Here is a 22,461-nt window from a genome sequence, read left to right as displayed (position 1 = left end):
AGCTCCAAGCAGAAGCAGGCGTTCTTCACCTCCATTACAGCCACTGGGGCTAAAAGCAGGTCTGTGCTGTGGCTGGGGCCCTGATCTGCCTTGGACTGCCTGCGTGGAGGTGGAATGGCTGTCTAACAAGTGGCTGGTGGGTTTTCTTTGCCTTGGAATGGCACAAGTTGGGACAGGTCTGTTTGTAGAGTTGACTGCTTAGTAACGCTTGGCGATTAATAGGTGCCTCAGGTTCAATAACAAAATGCACCTCTCATAGCAGGTTCAGTAGCTGCATACATATAGCAGATTCTGTTGTGTTTCCTTCAAGTCCACGGGACAATAGCCTGAAGAATAGCCTTCATTTTCTAGCCCCTCCCGACCCGGAAAACCATGCAGTCAATCCTGACCCTGCATTTTGTTTTGAAACCATACTGCTGCTGGGTGGAATTCGATCCCTCAAGAGCTGAACAGCTTTTTGACTTAGGCTGTGTGAAGAATAACTCAATCTCTAAACTGGGAGGCTTACAGCAGGCAAAGGTTTTATTTTTTAAGGTAAGCAAACGGTGAAGATCCCAAAGGTGACCGAAAGGACTCTGCATGGCCCCGATCCTGGCCCTCAGTGGTCCACCGCAAGCGGAAGGGTGATGGACTTGACCAGGTCTTCGTACTTGACAAGCCCGTTTTGTCCCACTTTGGCTTCCTTCAGAAGGTTGTTCACTGCAACAGTTTGCACACTAATGGAACCATTTGTGTTTTACTGGATATTTAGGTATCTAGACTGGATTCTAAACCTGCATCTCGGAGGGCCTGATGCCAGGGGAAGGCAGAAAGGAGTGTTTAGAAATCTTAATGAATGGGGTATTGGGGAAGAGCTTGTTAACCCCTTAATCTCCCCCCCACACACACATTAAAGGCATTTTTCGCGTTCCTATCTACTACAGGTAGTCCTCCTTATCAAGGAAAAAGAACTGGAAATGGAACCAGGGGCTAAAGCACTCCCTTTGCAGCAGCACTCTTTTCAAAAGGGGACAGAGGCAAAGGGAACACCCTAAGTTTGATAATAGTTTAGCAAACTTTCCAAGCTCCCCACACGACTGCAGCTTCTTCCCGCCTAGGGATTAAGCAGAGATGCTTTAAATAACAAGCCTAGAACCAGGCAATCGCTTTTAAGGGCGGCGGGGGGGGGGGATGCTTTGAGACGGTTTGCTCTCTGTGCCTGACCGATACGGTTCTTCTCACTTGCCCCAGGTCTTTGAAACAGTTTGCCAGAGGCAAATGTGGGGTAGGTGTCCCATGCCAGGTGCTGCAATCTCACTTTCAAACAGCTTTCAACTCGGCCAAAAAGGACCCTTCGCCTCTAAGCCACCAAGCCGCTGGGGGAGCCTCTCACCTTCTTCCTCAGACAGCTTTTCTCCGAGGCTGGTCAGCTTTGCCTTCAGCTCTGCCACTGGGATGAAGCCGGTCTTCTGCTCATCCGTCATTAGCATCGCCAGCATTATTTCATTCTCTGGGTCTTCCTGCTGCATTTGCCTGTACATTATAGTCAGGAAAGTTGAAAAATCCAGCTCGGAGTTGCTGCCTGGAAGCGGAAGGGAACAGAATCAGCTGCCGCAGTCCTCGCAAAAACTTTTACCAAACAAAACTGCCAAACGCAAGATGTGCGTTGCTGGATCAGAACCGAGGGCTAATCCCCTAACCTCGTGGAGCCTGTGGGCTCTTGTGGGTTTTTTTGAAATTTATTTTTTATTTTTATGGTGGAAAAGTTAAAAGATAGAACAAGAGAAAGTAAGTGAAACATCGCAAGAAGGCAACTACAAAGGGCCAAGAATGGCCTACAACACAATCTACAAAGTAAAAAAGGTAAGAAACATAATAGGCATATCATTAATCCATTACAGTTTTTCGCTTACACTTCCCTCTTTATTATCAATCAGTTTGTGGTCTCATTAATTTTTTTTTCTGTGACTCATCTTGAGATCTCAGAACCTTATTCTTAAAACTAAAAGCCACAAAATTATGAATTCACGGCTCTTGTGGGTTTTTTGGAGCGAGTGAAACAAAACGGCAACATGAGGGCTGCGTCCAGTTGCCAGATATTTGGAGGTTCCAAGCGAAGCAGCTGTTTCTCAATGGGCTTTTCCTACATACCCAAACATTGATGAATCTAAATTCTAAAACACCTTGTACTCCAACGAACAGGAAGAAAGCCAGGGCTGCTGCTTTAGGGAAGAAGCAATGATCCAGCGTTAAAACCACAGCCACCCAGATGTGTCCAAGATGCTCACAAATGTGACAGGAAGGCAAGGCTTACTGTTTCTTTCCAAGTGGTTGAGTCTCTCTACATGAGATGCCTCGGTGCATGTTCGTCAAGTGGAGGGAGATGCAATGTTAGCCGGGAAGCGTAGTTTAAGGACAGAGCTGGCGGAGATCGCTGCTCAGAGGGTTTGTTAATTTCATCTTTGCCTCCCTGAAGGCTCTGTCAATTTCACCTCTCCTGTCTAAAACTGTGTGGGATTGCAATCAGAGGGCAGTGAGGAATGGAAATGGGCTGGAGCTGCCTTCCAGAGCCGGGCCTGGACCTGGAAAGGTTATAATGGGCTGAAGTTTCGCTTCTGGCATTTCACACAGCTCCAGCGTATAGCAAAGCCTTTGCCCTGCCGCCGTCTCTCTTTTTAAACTACCCTTCCACCCCATCTCCTGACACTTGTTCTTCATGCGTCAGATGTCTCGTGTAGAGACTGGCACTCAAAAGTTTTAATGTCTCTAAACATTAAGTTCTGTTTAGCTACCATATCTACCAGCTGCTGATGGACTGGTCCCACTTGAATTTAAGTACCGTTCTTGAGAAAGAGAATTCCATAAACCGATTATGCATTGTGTGAAGAATTTTCTTCCTGAATTTACTACCAGACAATTTCCTTAGATGATCCCAAGGTCTGACAGTAGGAAGAGAAAAAGTCCCCATGCTGTTCATCATTTTCTGAACCTCTATCTGTAGGACACTCCCATTTGGAGACAGCTGCCTCCATCATAGGTGGACATTTGGCTTGGGACCTCCTAATATCTGAGAACTAGGCCCAGCATGCATAGCAGCCATTTTGTGGAGATACTCTATTTTCAAAATACCAAAAGTGCCTACAGGCTCACATAGCTAGATCCTCCTATTGTTACCAATTTCTTTTATGTGCTGAATCTCCACATTGTCTGCCTAACTAGCTCTAGGTGTGAACCCCCAACCTCAACTTCTACCCCCCCGCCCCGTCTGTCTCTGGTCCAAGACAGGACTTTTTCATCGTTTCTGTACCCACAGTGTATCGATTTCTCTCCAGAGTTCTGCACGCACTGTCAAAATACCCCGATTCAGTCTCCAAACTCTTCCCAGACTTTTTTTTGCGTTCTGCACAGAAAAAAGCGGCATCTTTACCGACTTTTCTGCAGCTTTTCTTCCTGCACACACATTCCATTTTTTTCTAGCAAAGTCAAACTACAGCTTTTTTTAAAGTGCTAAATGCTTTTTTTCAGTGTGAGGCCTGATCCTAACCCTTGCCTTTTGCCTTCCCCTTTATCCCTCCCATCTTTAACTCCTCTCTTGTCTTTGTTGGTTGGGGGAGGAAAGATCCAGGCACTTCTGAACTTCTGGTATGTGACCGCCTACAATAGTCAGCTTACCAGGATTGCCTTTCTTGAGGGTAGTTATGAACAGTGGACCATTCTTTTCCTTTGACTTACCCACTTTATGCGCCTGAAGGTGCTTTGCCACCTCGCCTGGGGTGGGGCTTGCCCCCAGGCAGCGCATGACGGTGATGAGGTCACTGGCCTTGATCTTGCCTTTGTGTTTCTTATCATAAAGGGAAAAACATTCCTTGAACTCTAGACAGGAAAGAAGGAGGACTCCAGTTTCAATACTGCACGGGAAGACAAGGGTTATTTCCCCCCAAACAGGAAGTAGCGGCCCATGGAGGTGGAGGCCAGGGCACGCATCCCACAAACTTCCTTAGTGCCTGCAGGTGATCTAGGCTCCAATGTATGGTACCAGAAAAGCGGAAGCATTCGCCTCTTTGATCCCCAAGCTTCAGGATACATAACAACAATCTAATGTGACGATTTTAAATATTATCTCTTAACATTCCACCTGCCCCATCAAAATAGTAGAGTCCAGTAGCACCTTTAAGACTAACCAACTTTACTGTAGCATTAGTCTTAAAGGTGCTACTGGACTCTTTACTATTTTGCTACTACAGACTAACACGGCTAACTCCTCCGGATCTTCCCCATCAAAACACCCTCCTAGGTTGACTGTGCCTTCCTCCGCCTGACATATTTCTGCTTCTTGTTTCTGGAATGGCTCCACGGGTATCTCAAAGGTCGAGTTCCAGTACTTCGCAGAAACAAGGCATCACACTCTTTTTGATAATGCTAACAAAGCCAGCAAAGATAAAAACAATAAAACTGATGTTGTGACATGTTATTAAAACCCCAGGCAAGAATGTTATGGCTTGAAAGCTATCCCATGGTTAAATGCAGCAGCCGTTTCTTAGAGTAACTCATTTTTCTTTAACTCAAAAAGTTTTCATTATGTATTTTTAATCATTACTGATAGATCGAATAAAAACCACAAAGCCATTCTAAAGTGAAACTCTAGGACTTGGTGCTACCAGGAGAAGCATAAAGGTCAAATGCCGCACCATGGTAAAATTCAGTTTGAAGGGCAATGCCTGGGTGGGAGCTGCCTTGAGGTTTTCCCAGGAACAGCACGTTCAGTTAAATAAACATATATTAGAATATACTTTGCTGCCATTTTTTAAAAGGTACATACCATTGATTTGGTGGTGGGAGAGGAATTTTGCCTGCAATGCACACACAAGACAAAAGGTTAAATGAAGACACCCTTCAGAGCAACCCCCCCCCCACCCACACACACTCTTGTACAAAAATTAGAACACTTCACCATTGCCGGCTTTTATACCCTTCTCAGGAGGGTGTGGAGTCTCTTGGCCAGCCCGCGCTCAGCGTCTTCAACTTCTGACTTTCAGTTTAGCTGGAAGGCTAAAGTCTGCCAGTCGCGAAGGGAGGAGCTGAACAGCGACAAGTGTAATAAATACTCTTTGTTGTGTGGATACAAGAGGATCCATGGCATGGATCGCGTTTCGGTGGCAATACCTGCTGCTCTCCAAAGAGCAGGTGGGCTGCAGAAATGCTCCATCTTGTCATGTAAAAGAAAATTTCAAGTACAATGTAGAAAACGTACCCAGCCTAATTCCAGCATTTGCCTTTCTAGGCACCTCCCCTTTTGGAATTCTTTGGCTGACTAAATACTTGATCTCAAACGGATTCCAAGACACCAACAAAGGAGCGTGTCCATTTGCTGATCTGAAAGTGGCTCTTTACAGAGGCCACATAGGACTGCATTAACTACACTGGTTTGCATTTCTTAGGGTGGGATGCCACTAAATTTTCCAAGCCCAGTAGTTTGACTTGAAAAATCTCCATTTTGCTTTTTCCGTAAGGTCGTTGAACCCGAGTCTTTTTTTCACTTGCCTTGTCGTTTCCTTGGGCCAAATTTGTCTTGCAGTATTTACACACTTTTAATATTTTTGCATCACGTATAAATTAAAACGGGGGTTCGGGTAGACCTGTAGCAAAAGCAACATCGGATAAAACAAAAAGAGAACAAGATTTATGAATATGATTAGGCTATAGGGTTGGAAAGCTGTTGGAAGTCTTGGAAAAGGGGGGGAGGGAAAGGGTGGGGGAAAGGATAATGAGATGCTATTTGAAAGTTGTATATTAATATTCTCACCTAATAAAAATTTTCTAATAAAAAAAAGATTTATGAATATGCATCAATGGCTAAACTATCTATTTACACACAACAGACCAATGGCCGAATTTTGGGGGAAATGGAAGGATTTCTTTGACTAGTTAGTTAGTAGAAACTAACTTTAATTAAGGCAACTTAACTTAAAGACAAGAATTAAAACAAAAAAGCCGATGTAATAGTTTGTATAGGCAAAATTAACCAAGGAGCGGGAAGGAGATGGAAGGAGAACCAGAGCTTTTTTTTCCAGCTGGAATGCGGTGGAACGTAGTTCCGGCACCTCTTGAAAATGGTCACATGGCTGGTGGCCCCGCCCCCTGATCTCCAGACAGAGGGGAGTTTAGTTTTCCCTCTGCACCGCTCAGCAGTGCCGAGGGCGATCTAAACTCCCCTCTGTCTGAAAATCAGGGGGCAAGGCCACCAGCCATGTGACCATTTTCACCAAGGGTGATTTAAACTTTTAAAAACTCCTCCCTTGTTCCAGCTGACCCAAAGTGACGTTATTGTGCGGTCCTGAGTTCCACCACCTCTTTTCCCAGAAAAAAAAGCCCTGAGAACTATTATGTAACTATGTTTAGGTATGGCAAATTTTGACTGTATCCCTGTATTAGTTCCATGTTAGTTTAAATGTAGTGCTTGTATGTCTCAAAACAACTCTATATGTATTGTTTATATAGACTGTACAAGTCTCAATTCAATGGCCAACCTAGTATTTGTATAATCTTTTATTATGCACTTGCTATTTTTCACTTTCACATTATTTTTTTAAATAAAATCTTTTTTTTTTTTTAAAAAAAGAGAGCATCTTTTAACATGCCTGCTCCTGGCACACCAGGCAACTCTGCAACTGAAGCATTCATCTAGACGGCCCCCCGTTTCCAGATTAGACTCCATTGGACCCTCTAGAATTCAGGGGCTGTTTCTCCAGAGACTCCCCCGCCCCCAAATATAGCCACAAAGAACGGCTTGTTCCTGTCGGCATTCGAACTCAAGTTGACTGTTGATATAAATGAGTAGCTCTGACAAAAGATATATTGTGGGATTCAATTACCCTGTGAGCTATGAGTAGGTGGACAAGTTCTGCTACAGCAGTTTTAACGTCTAAAAGGAGTCCTGCAGAAGCAGCTTCTGTGAGGGGGCAGCCCAAACAGCGGAGATTTGTCCGAATTCACAAAGAAATGCAACCCAGAGAGACTTTTTTCCCCAGCCAATTTTTATTCTTTCGGTTTGGATCACGCTTGGAAAAGGCACACGATATACAAAGGCGTGGCGAGGTAGCAGCTGGTGAAGGAATTCTACGTGGGGGCGGTGATGGAATTCCTAACATCCGCAAGTGAAGAAATGCTTTTCTCCTGCCTTTGGAGTGAAATGTTTTCTACCTGAGTAGCGAGAGGGAAAGAAGGTAAAAAGCACAGAAGGGACTCCAGCGACCAGAACAAAGAGCTCTCGCTGTGCAAGGAAGCCCTGGATTTCTCTAGCAATCAGAAATGCTTTTTTTTTAAACCAGCATTTAGCATGGCCCTTGACTGCAGCTCCCTTTTGAGAGAAAGGTACCATTTCCTGCACGCATCTCTGTTGTTTCCTTATGGAGTTATGGGATGCTGTCTGGAAAAAGAACCAAGTATGCCTTAGATCCTATGAGTTCCATGCACATTAAATAGTCTTCGATCCAGAGGAATTAGCCATGTTAGTCTGTAGTAGCAAGATAGAAGAGTCCCGTAGCACCTTTAAGACTAACCGACTTTACTGTAGCATAAGCTTTCGAGAACCACATTTCTCTTCGTCAGATGCATCTGATTAAGAGAGCTGTGGTTCTCGAAAGCTTATGCTACAGTAAAGTTGGTTAGTCTTAAAGGTGCTACGGGACTCTTTTCTATTAAATAGTCTGTGCACTTCCTTTTTTGCTAGAACCATTGATCTTGCACAAATGGCAGTTTTAGTGGAAGAGGAAGCTAACTCAGCGTCAGACTATCTAATGCATACAGAACTTGTTCAAAGAATTTAAGCCAATGCCTCCAACTCTTGCTGGGCGTGGGGGGTTTGATCAAAGTACTATGTTGCAAACCATGAAAACAACTGTAAATCTGAAGACTGTACTGCGGCATCCACAAACCAGAAACTTGAGTAGACGCTGGTTACATCTACGGCTGCAACATTAAACTGGTCAAAACATCTTTAACTGATTGATCAATGAACAGTTTTCACGAGTTAGGCAATGATCTGCATGCTTCTGAGGGCATTTTGATGCTCACAGGTTGTCATAACAGAAGTTTTTAATTAAAAAATTTAAAAAAATATTTTTTACTTCCATGCTACAGTGCCTTTGTCTCCAAAATCGAAAAGAGTCTAGTAGCACCTTTAAGACTAACCAACTTTACTGTAGCATAAGCTTTCGAGAACCACAGTTCTCTTTGTCAGATGCAACTACAGTAAAGTTAGTCTTAAAGGTGCTACTGGACTCTTCGATTTTGCTACTACAGACTAACATGGCTAACTCCTCTGGATCTTTGTCTCCAAAGGGGACCCAAAATGGCTTACGCCCTTCTCCTCTCCACCATTTTTCCTTACAACTAATCTTGTGAGATAAGTTAAGCTGAGAGTTTGTGACTGGGCTAAGGTCACCTAGTGAGCTTCCATGGAAGAGCAAGGAACTGAACCTGGGTCGCCCAGATCATAGTCCGTATCTCTATCTGCTATACTATACTGGCTCTCAAATTCGCTGAACCCTGGAGTGTTTCCTATGATTTAGATCTTCCTTCCCTCAGGTAGGAAGAGGAATATTTGACAGCCTTTCAGCCAATGAAAAGCAGCTCTTTTGGGGGGTTAAACTGCTTTACTCAATCTTCAAGATTTCAAAACGCTGACTTTTAAATTAACCCTCTCTCACACAATGAATCAATGGATGGACAATAAATTGACCAGCACTCGTTTGATCTAGAGGAAGGCAGGTTCAGTCCAAGTTGTTAGGTTAACTGTTACCAGAAGAGCATATTCAGAATCAGTGGCCGCAACGCTGTGCTTACAGTGGACAATACAGAACCTAATTCAGAAACAGATACATTTAGGGGGTCTGATAACAATTTTGAGCCTTTAAGGGTTTTATGCTTCGAGTGCTTGCACTGGCAAAGTCCAACACTGAACCCTAATGGGTGGCGATCCCAACATCTACCCGTGCACCTGTAGGCATGCTTGCAAACGAAGAAGGGGAGAGATGGGGGCGACTTTCTGTTGGAGTTTTCAGAAGCGGCAGAGCAAAAACCCATCAATGGAGTTGCTGGAAAAAAACCCACAACAGGGCCTGTCCTGTTCTAGCATTTATAAAAGACCCGCACCAAGCTTCAAACTAGGTGAAAGAAGCCCATCTTTGCATAGTTTATTCTGCTATCCATTGCAAGAGAAATAGGAAATAAGTGTGTGGCGGGCGGGATACTAGCACCAAATCCCACCTGTAGAATGGAAGTCTGTGGGGCCTTACGCTGGCTTCTGAGATGTTTACAGACACGTTGAAAAGGTTCCCTTCGACGCTGGAAGGACTGGAATCACAAAGAATACTCAACAGCTCAAAGTTCAAGCAAACTGACTTTTAAAATTCAATGGCAGAATATAACAGATGGTGAATATTCTCCCTACAACCCAAACGCTCCATGACAAAGGCTGCGTCCCCATACGGGCTTAATCGATTATACCCCCAAAGCACTCAGCATAACTTCTTTACAAGTAAACTTGCAAAGGATCAAGCCACATCAGGATCAGCCATTGAATTAGGGAGGAAAAAGTTCCTCCTCGTCCCATGTACAAATCCTATTCTATTCAACGGGGCTTGCAAAGAAAATGCTCCCAACAGAACGGGCCCCTCGGAGCACGTTTTCAAAAGGTATCCAAAAAGTTAAATGTTCTCTTCCATTGGAGACTGCAAATTATTCAGGTGCAAAGTATAAAAAGCCCACGGTTCGGGAATGTAGATGATGCCCGGGTATTTCTTCCGGAGGATCTTGTCGTTCCAGAGCCATCCTACCCACAGGGCAATCAACACCAGCGTTATAATGAACGAGTAGAAGAGGAAACGGCCGTTACTGTCTAGGATCAAGCCCTTCCGCTTCTTGTGCATCACCAAAGCCATCATGGCGAAGAAGGTGAAAATGAAGAGGATGAAGATTTGACCTTCAGTGACAAGATACCTGTAGCGGGAAAGAGCAACGGGGTCAGAGGAGGTACAAAAAGGCATAACCCTCTCGTTTCAATAGCGTTCTCCTTAAGAAGTAACAGAGGCATCTCCTTGTGGGGCTCAGAAAGGTGATGGAAGGGCTGGGGGCACAACACTAGAAAACGCATTCCGGGGTTCAAGCTCGGACATCTGCCGTTCAAGATCTTGGATTTCTGACTGCGGCCCTGGACAGCGGCTTCCACTTGCTGAGCTTGTGGTCACTTCTGGAATTCTGAGAAAGGGTCAGCGGGTTGCCACCACAAAATTGCTGCCCGGGTGGGCTCGGTCCCTTCTGTAGGCCTATTATTTAAATCCAATGCCAATTAAATGAAATATTCAGGGGAAATGGAAGATCTCCGTTTTTATAAGGGGCCAAGGACACTTTCAGGTAACGGTGTTAATTGGCTAAGCTTACTAAATTTATCCAAAGGAAATAAATTACGGTGGGTGGCCTCAGAGACCATCTCCAAGTCTTTGGGGGAGTAGCAATGCCGAAAAGGGAATCCACTTGAAGTCAGTACTGGAGAGCCCGTAAGAAAGGAGATTTCATTTGTAGCTCGTTGGGCTGACCCTGCGCTTTGGATATGTCACCTCAACCAGGGCTGCTTCCACACACGTTGGATAATCCACTTTCAATACTCTTTAGTGAAGATTTGAAATTGATTTTCCATGTGTGGAACAAAAAATCCACTTCTTAAGGATTACGAAAGTGCATTGAAAGTGCATTATTCAACGTGTGTGGAAATGGCCCCGATCTACTATGCCAAGTTCTGTGTTTCTAACGGAAATCCAAATTCCTGCTGGAATCCCCAAATTCCGACCGCCTATCTGAAGAGGCATCCAGCGCCATCCTGGCCTTCTCCAAAGCAGCTGCTTCACTTACCAGTAGTAGAGGCTGCTGGGCCCAATAAGCAGCACGGCTGCTACCGGGATCCTTGGCTCCTCTTTCTTGGGAATGAAGCAGCCAGAAAAATAGATACACAGAATGAGGAAGAAGGGGATGTACCTATTGGAGGGAAACAAGAGAAGCGGAAGGAGAGAGTTGCCTCTTCTTGAGGTTCTCGGTGCAGCAGTATTATTTATTTATAGTCCGCCTTTCTCACTGAGACTCAAGGCGGATTACATAGCGTGAGATTAGTACAATCAGTAGCAAGGACGAGGGCAGGCATTTCCATACAGTGTCAAGGACATTTCCATAAACGACATCATAGGGTAAATGAATACAAGTTTACAAAGACATAGCATTAGCAAGGATCCAATATGGGGTTGCAGAATAGCTGAAACAGAACATAATCAATTCTAGGACTGACATTAGACAACATGAAGCACAGGTAGTATATAGGAGTAATAATATGCAAAGCAACAGGTAATATGCAAGGCAACACAGTGGTGAAGTCTGGGGTCCCTAACTCATTAGCGAAGCATCTGAGACCCCCTCCCTACAATACCATCCTCATATCTGAGTAAAAGCCTTTTTGAAAAACTTGGTTTTGCATCGTTTGTGGAAAGCGAGGAGGGTGGGGGCTCTCCTGACCTCCTCAGGCAGACCGTTCCACAGGGTAGGGGCCACCACAGAGAAAGCCCGTGTGTGGGCTGCTGTTGGTTTCGCCCATGTGCAGGCTGGCACCTGCAAGAGACCCTGTTCGGATGACTGAAGCTGCCATGGAGGGACATAGGGTATGTTGGGCCAAGGCCGTGATAGAAGGGACCACAGGGAAGTTCTCTCATCATGGTACGAAGCCACAGCATCAGGCCCTGGTCCTCATCTCCCTCTCTTCTTCGCCTGGGATTTTATCAGGACTTCCCCTGCCATTTTCTTTTTCTTATTATTATTCATTACAATCATCCACTACTACAGTTGTCTACAATCATCTAAGTCATGCAAAGGAAACATAAAAGATGAACAGCTACCATTTAATTCATAGATGCAGAGGAGTTAGCCGTGTTAGTCTGTAGTAGCAAAATCAAAAAGAGTCCAGTAGCACCTTTAAGACTAACCAACTTTATTGTAGCATAAGCTTTCGAGAATCACAGTTCTCTTCATCATGCATCTGATGAAGAGAACTGAGATTCTCGAAAGCTTATGCTACAATAAAGTTGGTTAGTCTTAAAGGTGCTACTGGACTCTTTTTCATTTAATTCATATAGCTGTCAATCAAATCACGTATCTATATAGCTCTTATTTATATATATTCTTAATTTTTCACTTCTATTTAACTATTTTTATTCTATCTTTCCCCTCTATCTTCATACCTATGCATAATTTTATTCCAAACATATATTGTCAATCTCTTCTTTTTTTCTCCCCGGCCATTTACAAGCGTATCTCAAAGCTATATAACCTTGTTGAGCATTAACGGTCAGATTAATCACCCAAAGCATCAAACCAGAGGCCAATTTCAAGTGGGGCACGAGCAACAGCTGAGCTCACGTCTGCCCGTTTAGACCATGCAACCAACTGTGACTGCTGGAATCCCTAACACCGGGCCAGGGAAGCCAACACTGATCCAAACCTGCTGTAAAGCAAATTCAGTGCTTGCTGTGTGACACACAACAGGGATCCCAAAGCAGAGATCTGGGCTTGAAGCTCACAGCAACACCCCCCCACCCTCCAGAGCTTGAAGTGGCTCTGAAGGGCTACAGAGACACATCTGGTTTGCATGCTCTGTATTTGTTTAAGTACAGTAGATGGCCATCAACAACCAAAGGAACCAAAGGGCCTCTGGTTACCAACTGAACAGCTCCAAACCAGACCCCAAAGCTTCTGGAGTTATGGGGGAAAGAGGCAGAGTAAGAAGCCATATGGAACTGGAGATGAGAAATGACTTAAGGAGACACCCCACCCCACCCCACCCCTCTCTCTCTCTCATAGGTTGGTGTCTTAACGGCCAGGTCTAGACAGTCCAGCCATTTCACTGCCTTTCTGCAGCCGTGAGCAATGGGCCAGGAACCAGACTGCTGGCAGTCTCTCTGGTCCAAACTATAGGTTGGTGTCAGCCAGGCATAAATGCCACAATGCTGTCCAGGGAATGCCCACTCCTGACATGGAAGCTTCCTATTTTTGTTTGATCCTAAAAGCCCCCTGTATTTATTTTGTCCTCAGTTGCCACCTGGTGGGCGCCTTATGAGCAGCCACAGCTGTCTACTGAAAGCTTTTGGGTTGGCATGTTTTTGAGACAGGAGTATTGTGGCCCTGACGTCAGCACACAATTTGGGCAAAACCAAAGGTGGCAGCTTGTTTGATACTGTTAACTGAAGGCAAGTGACGGGAAGGGGCCGGGCTTTAAAATGCACTTCCACAGAAGAATCAGCAAGGGAAAACAGAAGCCTGCGGATTTATTTATTTTTTAATTCAAAAGGCTATGTTGATGAGCAACGACAGCAAGGTCAGTGGGGAGGTGGAGCCTGAAGACAGTCTCAAGTTTCCGAGGCAGGAGGCCTCCCGGCCACACGCTGTGTCCTTTTGCCAAAGGACGGCAAGAGAAAAGACAGGGGCTTCTCCAAGTTGTGTGTCCCCGAGCAAGCACCACTTCACGTGCATGTCTTCCCAAACGTGGGCCTGCCTTCCCTGGCTAAAGCACTGCATGTGAAACAGCCCTACATTAAGGGGAGGGGGGGCTCTCCAAAAAAGCCCCAAATCCAGCAGCAGCGAAAGGAATAAGCCTGCACTGGGCTTACCACATGGAATGGCCGAGGTATTCGTCGTAGTAGTACAGCAGTTCAAAGGAGTCGATCTAGAAAGGAACGAAAGGGGAGTGTCAGACCCAGCAGAGAAACGGCCCTGAAAGAAGAGAGTGGCACGGCCTCCTTTTACCAGCGTCTCGGGCTTGAGGTTCTTGATGATGGGGTTCTCTCGGACTGACAGGTGGAGCTGATAGCCGCTGAAGATCAGCCGGTGATTGACGGAATCGCCCACCAAGTGCATGCTGGCTCCCATGACGAAGGTGATGATGCTGATGTATACCATGGACCGGGGGAGGGCCTTGGGGGACCGCTCGATGAGCTGCAAGGGAAAGCTGCGCTGAATGGTCCAGAAGGAAAACGGAGCCTCTGCCCCGTCCCCACATCCAGGACATGCCCCGCCCCAATTCAGTTCTTCGAATAAATCACGTGCCTTAGGTTACTTCTTCATTTGGGGAGCTGGACTCTCTCTGGCCAAAGAAGACCCTTTGCATCAAGAAGAGCTCCCTCTGGTGCCAAAGGGATGCTTTGTTTGGTGCCGCCGGCCCATTCCTGAACAACCTCCTCTGAAACCTGCTGGGTCCCAGCCAGAAGTCCAACACAAGACAGCCTCTAAACCGGGTTATTAAATTAATTAATTAAAATTAATCTGGAGCCCAGATCTTCCAGACACAGCCCCTGGACGGTATGGCCAGTTGCCGACTCCTCACTGTACATTAAGTGTCAGCAACTAGAGGTGCCCAGAGGCCAATTCTGCCCCCATGGGAGGTCCACTTGACCCTCCAGCTACCAGCCTGGAGTCAACAGGTCTGGAAAACATGGCTCCATCTGACCAACTAAGTCCTCAGGGAGGGGTATTGCTCACCCTCACTTAAGGGGGCCTCAAGGAAACCAGCTATTGACCGGGGATTTAGGCTGCTTTGCTCCTACAATGACCATTCCCTAGCAAGAGATGAGGCTCTCTCTGTAATTTTTATTTATGTCATTTTATAGTCCGCCTTTCTCACTGAGACTCAAGGTGGATTACATAGTGTGAGATCAGTACAGTCAATATCAAGGACATTTCCATCAACAATGCCATAGGGTACATAAATGCAAGTTTACAAAGACATAATAGTAGCAAAAATCCAGTACACAGTTGAAGAAATGCTGAAACAGCATAAGCGATTCTAGGGCTGACGTTAGACAACATAGAACTACCCAGCAGGGTCATACTTAAAGCAACAGGCAGCACATAGAAGTGCATACTTAAAGCAGCAAATAGTACATAAAGCAACACAGTGGCGAAGTCTATGGTCCCTAACTTGTTAGTGAAGCATCTCTTTGAGTGGGAGGCAATGGCTGTGGTTTGGGGAAGAGCATCTGTTTTGCATGACGAAGGTCCCAGGTTCAATCCTCAGCAGCCCCAGATAGAAAGGAGCAAATGTTAGGGGATGTGATGGTGATGTAGTGGTTAAAGTTTCAGATTAGGGTATGAAAGACTCAGGTTCTAATTCCGACTTTGCCATGGAAGCTCACTTCGAGTACTCAGTCCAGTTGCACACAGCCTAACTACCACACAGGGTTGTTGTGAGGATAAAATGCATTTGTTTATAAATTATTTGGAATTGAGGGTGAGCAGTACAGGAGCCAAGTTTGCAGATGACACCAAATTATTCGGGATGGTGAAAAACAACATGGATTGTGAAAAGCTGTAAGAGGACCTCTCCAAATTGGGTAGGCGGGAGACAACGTGGCAAATGAAATTCAACGTGGGTCAGTGTAAAGTGATGCAAACTGGAACGATAATTTTAAATATATGCTCATGCATCTGAATTGGTTGAGACTTGGGGTTTTAGTGGAAAGCTTGATGAAAATGTCGACTCAGTGTAAGGCAGCGGTGAAAAAGGCAAACTTCATGTTGGGGATTATTAGGATAGGGTTTGAAAATAAAACAGCCAATTATAATGCTCTTATACAGAGGGCCCACATTTGGAATATTAGAATACATTTCTGGTTAAACGAAGATGAAGAGACAATTGATGCAGAGGAAAGGAATCTTTAATAATTGTACAACCCCATGGCAAAACGAAGATGAAAAGACAATTGGTGAAGAGACAATTATTAAAGATTATTATTATTGATTCTTTTCCTCTGCACCAATCATCTCTTCGTTTTGCCTTGGTGCGGCCCCCTTTCTTCTTCGTACATTTTGGTTGCTGTATCTCAAAAATCCAACCACTTTTTGCACATCAAAGCAATTCACTAGCCAGGAAGATTTAAAGTGTGATTTGTCAGAGGCAACCAATGCAGCGTTCCCTTCTAGGCCTTTCGTGGTTCTGTCTGGAAGAATCACAGCGTCCCCTCGCTTGCTGATACAACCCCTAGTGCCACTCCGGATTATGGAATTACCAAAGCGACCTTTTTCAGGAAATTGAGGGACAAGTTTAGCCAGCAAATTATATAAGGCAGTGTAAAGAGAAAAGGTTTCCCTATGTTTGTTAAGATGGGCCTTTTGCCAAAGTTGCTAAAGTTGGGCACAACACATCACAATCTGGGACTGGGAATGTTGTTGAACACGACGTGCTCGCATCTTTATGCCAAAGGGCTGGAGGGAATTAGGTCAGCCTGCCTCCCGCTCAGGTATGGGGCTTAATCTTCCAACAGGACCTTCCAAAAACAGACAATACCTTCAGAAGAAGAAAAGGGGTGATGACGTTGTAAGCCATGTGAAAATAGTCTCCGGCACTCGGCTTATTCAGCGGGAACCATTCTAGCGGAAGCAAGATCTGATGGAAGGAACAGAAAAGAATAATTAAGAATAACTATTATAAAATATGATGATAGATGAAAAGATATTTAAACAGAAGTAGGAAATTTAGGAATATATATGGGCAAGTTCTATATAAGTATGATTTAGTTAACGACACCATTTGATTCAATGTATAGATGTTTATTCACTATGTTTAATTCTTATAGAATTTAGATGTTGTGTTTAAATTCATATACAATTCAGATGATTATTGATGACTGAAATTGTGGAGATATGACTTAGATGACTTACGATGTAGTTATCTTTTTTATGTATATAAAGTGATTGGGGATGCAGTGACTGGCAGCCCATAATAAGTAGGGGAGGCTTCCTGGTAGTACGCCCCACTAGCTAGACCTGGGTAGAATTTTTGGGTGCTAAGAATCACAGCGGTATTTTTTTTTTACTTAAAAAAAAGATTTCCAGCTGTAACCCAGATTCCGGCATGGAAGCATACAGCAATGGACTCTTGCTTTGGGGAAGAAATTCAGGCAAAATGGAGACAGCTCAGACGCTGAGGTGCCTGGGTGGGGGAATGTAATATTAAATGTAAAAATAAACAATGTGCTCAGGTACTGAACTGAGGTGAGCCTCATGGAAAGACGAACTGAAGCAGCCAAACGAAACCAAAAACTGGGGGAAAGCTTCTGTGGCGGAAATGTCAGAAACCAGAGCAAAATTGCATGCTCCGGAGGGCAGGCTGGGCCCCCAACTCTATGTTGCTTTCACATCCTGAATGGAAGGGGTGGGATTCCACTCCCCCCTAACAACGTCCGGCAGCAAAGGATCCAGTCTCTAGCTTGGGGAGGAAAACTCTGTGTTCTGTCCTGAATGAATGAATGAATTTATTTGCGGTCAGACCAAAACAATGGCAATACATCCTGTGCAATCAACAGAATAGTTAAATCCAGCATAAAAATGTAATGGACATAGAAAAATACATTTAGCATTTAAAATCTTATCTTAAAATGTATATAGTTTTCTGGGAACCACAGTAATTCTAATATTTAAAGCACTGACGTTAAAATAGTTAAAATTGTAAAAAGAGCAAGAGAGACTAAGTATGGCTAAGCTTTTTATTATCGAATTTAACCAAACAGAATTTGGCTATTTGCCTGGAGATAGTTGGATTTTCATCAATTAGTAGTTTCTCCAGGCAGACCTTATTTGCCTCTGCAATTGGTTTGTCTAAGAGCAGGGAAATAAACTTGTCCCTATAGACTTGACGGAAAGGACAACGAAAGAACATATGAACAAGTGATTCCACTTCACCAATGGAGCAACGGCAGCGTCTATCCTCGTATGGGGTCAGACCAAAATTGCATGCTCCGGAGGGGCCCGAACTCTATGTTGCTTTCACATCCTGAATGGAAGGGGCGGGATTCCACTCCCCCCTATCAACGTTTGGCAGCAAAGGATCCAGTCTCTAGCTTGGGGGGGGGGGGGAAACTCTGTGTTCTGTCCTTTTCTTGAGAGACTGAAGGAAGAATAAGATCCGGGTTCAACAGCACCTTAAAGATCAACTAGATTTCCAAGGTATGAGTTTTTGAGGAAGAATGGTGTGAGGGGAAACAGTGGCATTTAGGAGAGATAAATAACTAACCCTGCCCTACAAATAGCTCCCTCCATTTGCATTGACCAGCAGGCAGGTGGGGGTGGAATAGAATACCAAGGTGCAGATTAACAAGAGTTGTCATTGCCGGGGAACACGATATAGTTACAAACTCCTGGCAAGGGATGTATCAACCACGCATATAGTATATATTTCCAATTTTATAAGAAAGTGCAAAGTGCTAAAAGTGCAATCCAAGGATCAATATATACAACCATTAAACAGTAATACAATCATTCAGCTCTAATATATGAATATATTATTATTTCATCTGGTATCTGATGCCAATGTACAAAGTTGATGGAATTATCCTGGGAAGACATGAACAATTCATAAGTCCATGAAAGATGTAAGTGCTGTAGATGTTGAGGTAGATATATTGGAGTAGTCAATCCTTAAAAAATCTTCAAAGAATCATGCTGCATGCTCCGTTTCTTCATGAACCAAATTCCATGCCCTACAGATTATTGGCCATATCCGTTTCGCGTTACAATGCTTTTTCAAGGGCTGATAATAAATCTACACAGTCATTCCTCCGTATCACGTTTCCATCAGACCCAGTTGGCTATTCTTTCCAACGAACAATCATTTCTGGGTGTTATAAAACTGGAAATACATACTATATGCGCGGTTGATCTATCCCGTGCCAGGAGTTTGTAACTATAGAGTGAGCTGGATTACTCCTAGGTTACACCCTTTGGTTGTGCTGTATTGCAGGGGAACAACCACTTTATTGACTTTTATAGACAATAAATGACTTTATTGTCATTTTCAAAAAAATAAAACGTAAGACAGTAACTGATGTTCCATGAAACCAGAAAGACTGTGACCAATTCTTCTGAAAGTTACTACGGTTACCTTGAATTATATAGTAATATCTCATACTACTCGCATGTCTTTTGACCCTGCAGTTTACTTTTTTTCTCCGTAACTGTGCGAGTGCACATTACGCACACCCGCACCTGTCAACTGCAGATCTATCACGTGTATCTCATCAAGTGGGCGCTATGCCATGAGGTTACCGGCAGATAATAGTGAAGACTTGAAACAACTACTGGTGAAGGTTAAAGGAGAATGCGCGGAAGCAGGATTACACCTGACCAAGAAGGCAAAAGTAGTGACCACTGAGGGAGTTACACAATTTCAAAGTTGACAATAAGGAAATTGAGATTGTCCAAGATTTTCGACCCCTCGGCTCAATCATCGACCAACAGGGAGACTGCAACGAGGAAATCAGAAGGAGATTGAGACTTGGAAAAGCAGCTGTGAGGGGGCTAAATAAGCTCCTTAAAGATAAAGATGTTTCTCTGGGAATCAAGATCAAGATAATCTAGAGAATGGCATTCCCCATTACGATGTATGGATGTGAAAATTGGACAGTGAAGGAAGCTGACAGGAAGAAAATTGATTCATTTGAAATGTGGTGCTGGAGTAGAGTTTTGTGGCTACCGTAGATGGTCAAAAAGACAAATAAGTAGGTTTGAGATCAAATCAAGCCTGAATTCTCCCTAGAAGCTAAAATGATAAAACTGAGGCTATCGTACTTTTGTCACATCATGAGAAGACAAGATTCTCTGGCAAAGTCAATAACGCTAGGAAAAGTGGAAGGCAGTAGGAAAAGAGGAAGACCAAAAATGAGATGGCTTGACTCAATAAACGAAGCCGCGTCCTCCAGTTTGCAAGATCTGAGCAAGTCTGTTAATGGTAGGACATTTCGGAGGTCTTTCATTCATAGGGTCACCATAGGTTGGAGGCAACTTGACAGCACATAACACACATACACACCATTTTGGAATGTAATATTTTACAAGGGATTCTCAGTTTTGGGAAAATCCAGTATCGCAGCCAGACCACCTAGCACAGAATTCTGTTTCTCCATTCCTCTGCCTCACCTTCACACCAGAGGCCAACAAAATGCTCCATCTCAGCACTCACCATAGCAATCGGGCGGCCAAAGTCCAGCACCCAGTTCTGCAGGGTGAAGTAGAACCACAAATCGAAATGGAACTGGGAATTCCTGCAGACCTCTTCCTCTTTGGACGATCCATGCCTGCCAAAGGAGAACAGAACTGAGCCACAGGAATTGCAACGACAGGAAGATTTCATTACCCCCCACATGCCCTTTGACAAAGGAAAGGCGTACTGGCGTTCACTGCTGAGGCGCAGCAATGCCTGACCAAGAGTGAAATCCTAAGCAGAGTTACTCTAGTCTATGCCCATTGATTTCAATGGGCTTAGACGGGAGTAACGCTGTTTAGGATCTCACTGTAAGAGTGCAACTCCTGGGTTTTTTAGCAGCCTGCCAGCCCACTGGAGGCCTCACCTCCATCAAAGGTGAGTCAAATATATGATATAAGTCAAAATAAATAAATAAATAAATAAAATAAAGGCCAATCCCTCTTGTCTCGGCTAGCAAAATTCAACCGGAGTCCAACAACAGGTTGAAGCCTAGCCAAATGGATCCCAGTAGAAGCTTTCTTGAGGAAGATCCAGAGGAGTTAGCCGTGTTAGTCTGTAGTTGCAAAATAGTAGAGTCCAGTAGCCCCTTTAAGACTACCCAACTTTATTGTAGCATGAGCTTTCGAGAACCACCACTCTCTTCATCAGATACATCTGACGAAGAGAGCTGCGGTTCTCGAAAGCTCATGCTACAATAAGTTGGTTAGTTTTAAAAGGGGCTACTGGACTCTTTACTATTTCCTGGGGAAGGGCACTCTGACTCCGGAAAGCTTCTGCAAGGATGAATCTGAGCTTTCTCCAAGGGAGCCACCGCCCTCCGGTCTTATTTGGCTCCCTTGACCGAACAGGCTCCGACCCCAAACGCTTCCGCCCCGCGATCCAGGAGCTGCGCCTCCGGGCGAGCAAGCGCCACCCTGGCTTCGGCCGGCCTCTCCTCTCCTCTCCGGGCATCGCCCGCCTGAACCTCGGAGGCTCTTCGGAAGCAGCGCCCAGCCCAGCCCAGCCAGCCCGCCCGGCGCTCACCTGCCCGGCGAGGAGCCCGCGGCCGCAGCGCGCCTCCGCGCCGAGCCCTGCATGAGCGCGGCTGCCCGCTCCGCCTCGCCTCGCCTCGCCGGGCCCTGCTCGGCGCTTCTCGGCGGCCGCCCTCGCCCGCGCCCCGCCCCGCGCCGGGGAGAAGGAGGAGCGAGAGCGCGCCGCCTGGAGGCGCCCCGGGCGCCCTGCGCGCAGAAGGAAGAGCGGCGGGGAAGGCGGGAGGCGCTCTGCACATGCTCCGGGCCCGGCCACGGAGGCAGAGAGAGGGGCGCAACTGCAGGCGGGCTCGGCGCTTGGGTTTGCCAGCTGCAAGTTGGGAAATGCCTGGAGATCTGGGGAGAGAAACCTGGAGAAAGTGGGGTTTGGGGAGCGAAAGGACTGGCATAATTCCATAGAGTCCACCCCCAAAAGTAGCCATTTTCGCCAGGTCAACTGATCTCTGTGGCCTGGAGACCAGTTGTAATTCCGGGAGATCTCCAGCCACTACCTGGAGGCTGGCAACCCTTCTTGGCGCCTCTGGGGCGGTGGCCGGATTGCCAACTCCGACCTGGACAATCCCTTGAGATGGGGAGGTGGGAAGTTTGGGGAGGTTAGCTCGAGTCAATGGAGTCTGCCCTCCCCAGCTGCCATCTTCTCCAGGGGGACTGGCCTCCGTAGCTGTCATTCCGGGAGATCTCCGAGTCCTACCTAGGTCGGGGGTTGGTGGGCAGCACAGATTTCTTATTTTAAAAAGTTAATTCTAGGGATCAGCAACCTTGGCTGCAGGCGCCAACACAGAGAAGGCCTCGTCCCTTCGCTTTCTCGCGGCTGGGAGGGACTGCAGCTGCCCTTGCACTTCAGCAATGGCGGAGGGGATCAGGCCCGGCTCACTTCTTGTCATCTTGGCTCCCTTAGGCTACAGCTTTAAAAGGCTCTGGGGGGAGTATGATCTGGACCCCTGCCTCAATTGAAAGCCTCCCCCCCCCTTAAAAACCTTTTGCCTGTCTGGCGCCTGGATTCTGCCTATTGGGGCTGGAGGGGTGGGGAGGAACAGAACTCCTGCCCCAGAAGAAGCGCTTCCCCCTCCTTGGCTGTTTTGTTTGCTGTCTGAAGATCCAGGACACAACTGGTTTTCTCTTCTGATGGAAAATAGTAAAGGGTTCAGTAGCCCCTTTAAGACTAACCAACTTTATTGTAGCATAAGCTTTCGAGAACCACAGCTCTCTTTGTCACATGCATGCACGAAGAGAGCTGTGGTTCTCGAAAGCTTATGTTGCAGTAAAGTTGGTTAGTCTTAAAGATCCTACTGGACTCTTTACTGTTTTGCAACTACAGACTAACATGGCTAACTCCTCTGGTCCTATGATGGAGAATCTGGTGCAGAGAGCCCCCCCCCCACATCC

General features: G+C 45.6%; 2 protein-coding genes across 2 annotated transcripts; both read right to left on the bottom strand.

Moving 5' to 3' along the window:
- Positions 1-504: 504 nt before the first annotated feature.
- Positions 505-5,028, bottom strand: CALML4 (calmodulin like 4). The gene is made up of 5 exons (XM_055002855.1): positions 4,931-5,028; positions 4,799-4,829; positions 3,712-3,852; positions 1,373-1,561; positions 505-699 (listed from the first exon to the last, which is right to left on the bottom strand). The coding sequence occupies exons 1-5, from the start codon at positions 4,931-4,933 to the stop codon at positions 599-601; spliced, it is 465 nt and encodes a 154-aa protein (XP_054858830.1). The 5' UTR covers positions 4,934-5,028; the 3' UTR covers positions 505-598.
- A 4,338-nt stretch (positions 5,029-9,366) lies between these two features.
- On the bottom strand, positions 9,367-21,193 carry CLN6 (CLN6 transmembrane ER protein). Its single transcript, XM_055002627.1, has 7 exons — positions 21,071-21,193; positions 20,024-20,138; positions 16,355-16,453; positions 13,819-14,007; positions 13,683-13,738; positions 10,888-11,010; positions 9,367-9,978 (listed from the first exon to the last, which is right to left on the bottom strand). The coding sequence occupies exons 1-7, from the start codon at positions 21,121-21,123 to the stop codon at positions 9,687-9,689; spliced, it is 927 nt and encodes a 308-aa protein (XP_054858602.1). The 5' UTR covers positions 21,124-21,193; the 3' UTR covers positions 9,367-9,686.
- Between the last annotated feature and the right edge of the window lie 1,268 nt (positions 21,194-22,461).

This window comes from Eublepharis macularius, chromosome 18 (assembly GCF_028583425.1).
Source record: "Eublepharis macularius isolate TG4126 chromosome 18, MPM_Emac_v1.0, whole genome shotgun sequence".
In the NCBI taxonomy this organism is placed as follows: Eukaryota; Metazoa; Chordata; class Lepidosauria; order Squamata; family Eublepharidae; genus Eublepharis; species Eublepharis macularius.
Note: the sequence above shows the minus strand (reverse complement) of the source record. Positions and strands in the feature narration are given on the sequence as shown.

What these genes read in the sequence shown, in the direction of transcription:
- CALML4 (XM_055002855.1), bottom strand. An exon ending in CTCCCACCACCAAATCAATG is followed by an intron (nt 3,853 to 4,798) that starts GTATGTACCTTT and finishes TTTCCTGTCTAG; the next exon opens with AGTTCAAGGAATGTTTTTCC. An exon ending in CCTTCAGGCGCATAAAGTGG is followed by an intron (nt 1,562 to 3,711) that starts GTAAGTCAAAGG and finishes TTCCGCTTCCAG; the next exon opens with GCAGCAACTCCGAGCTGGAT.
- CLN6 (XM_055002627.1), bottom strand. Translation starts at nt 21,123, where the DNA reads ATGCAGGGCTCGGCGCGGAGGCGCGCTGCGGCCGCGGGCTCCTCGCCG. An exon ending in TTGGCCGCCCGATTGCTATG is followed by an intron (nt 16,454 to 20,023) that starts GTGAGTGCTGAG and finishes TCCTTCCATCAG; the next exon opens with ATCTTGCTTCCGCTAGAATG. An exon ending in ACCTCAAGCCCGAGACGCTG is followed by an intron (nt 13,739 to 13,818) that starts GTAAAAGGAGGC and finishes GTTCCTTTCTAG; the next exon opens with ATCGACTCCTTTGAACTGCT.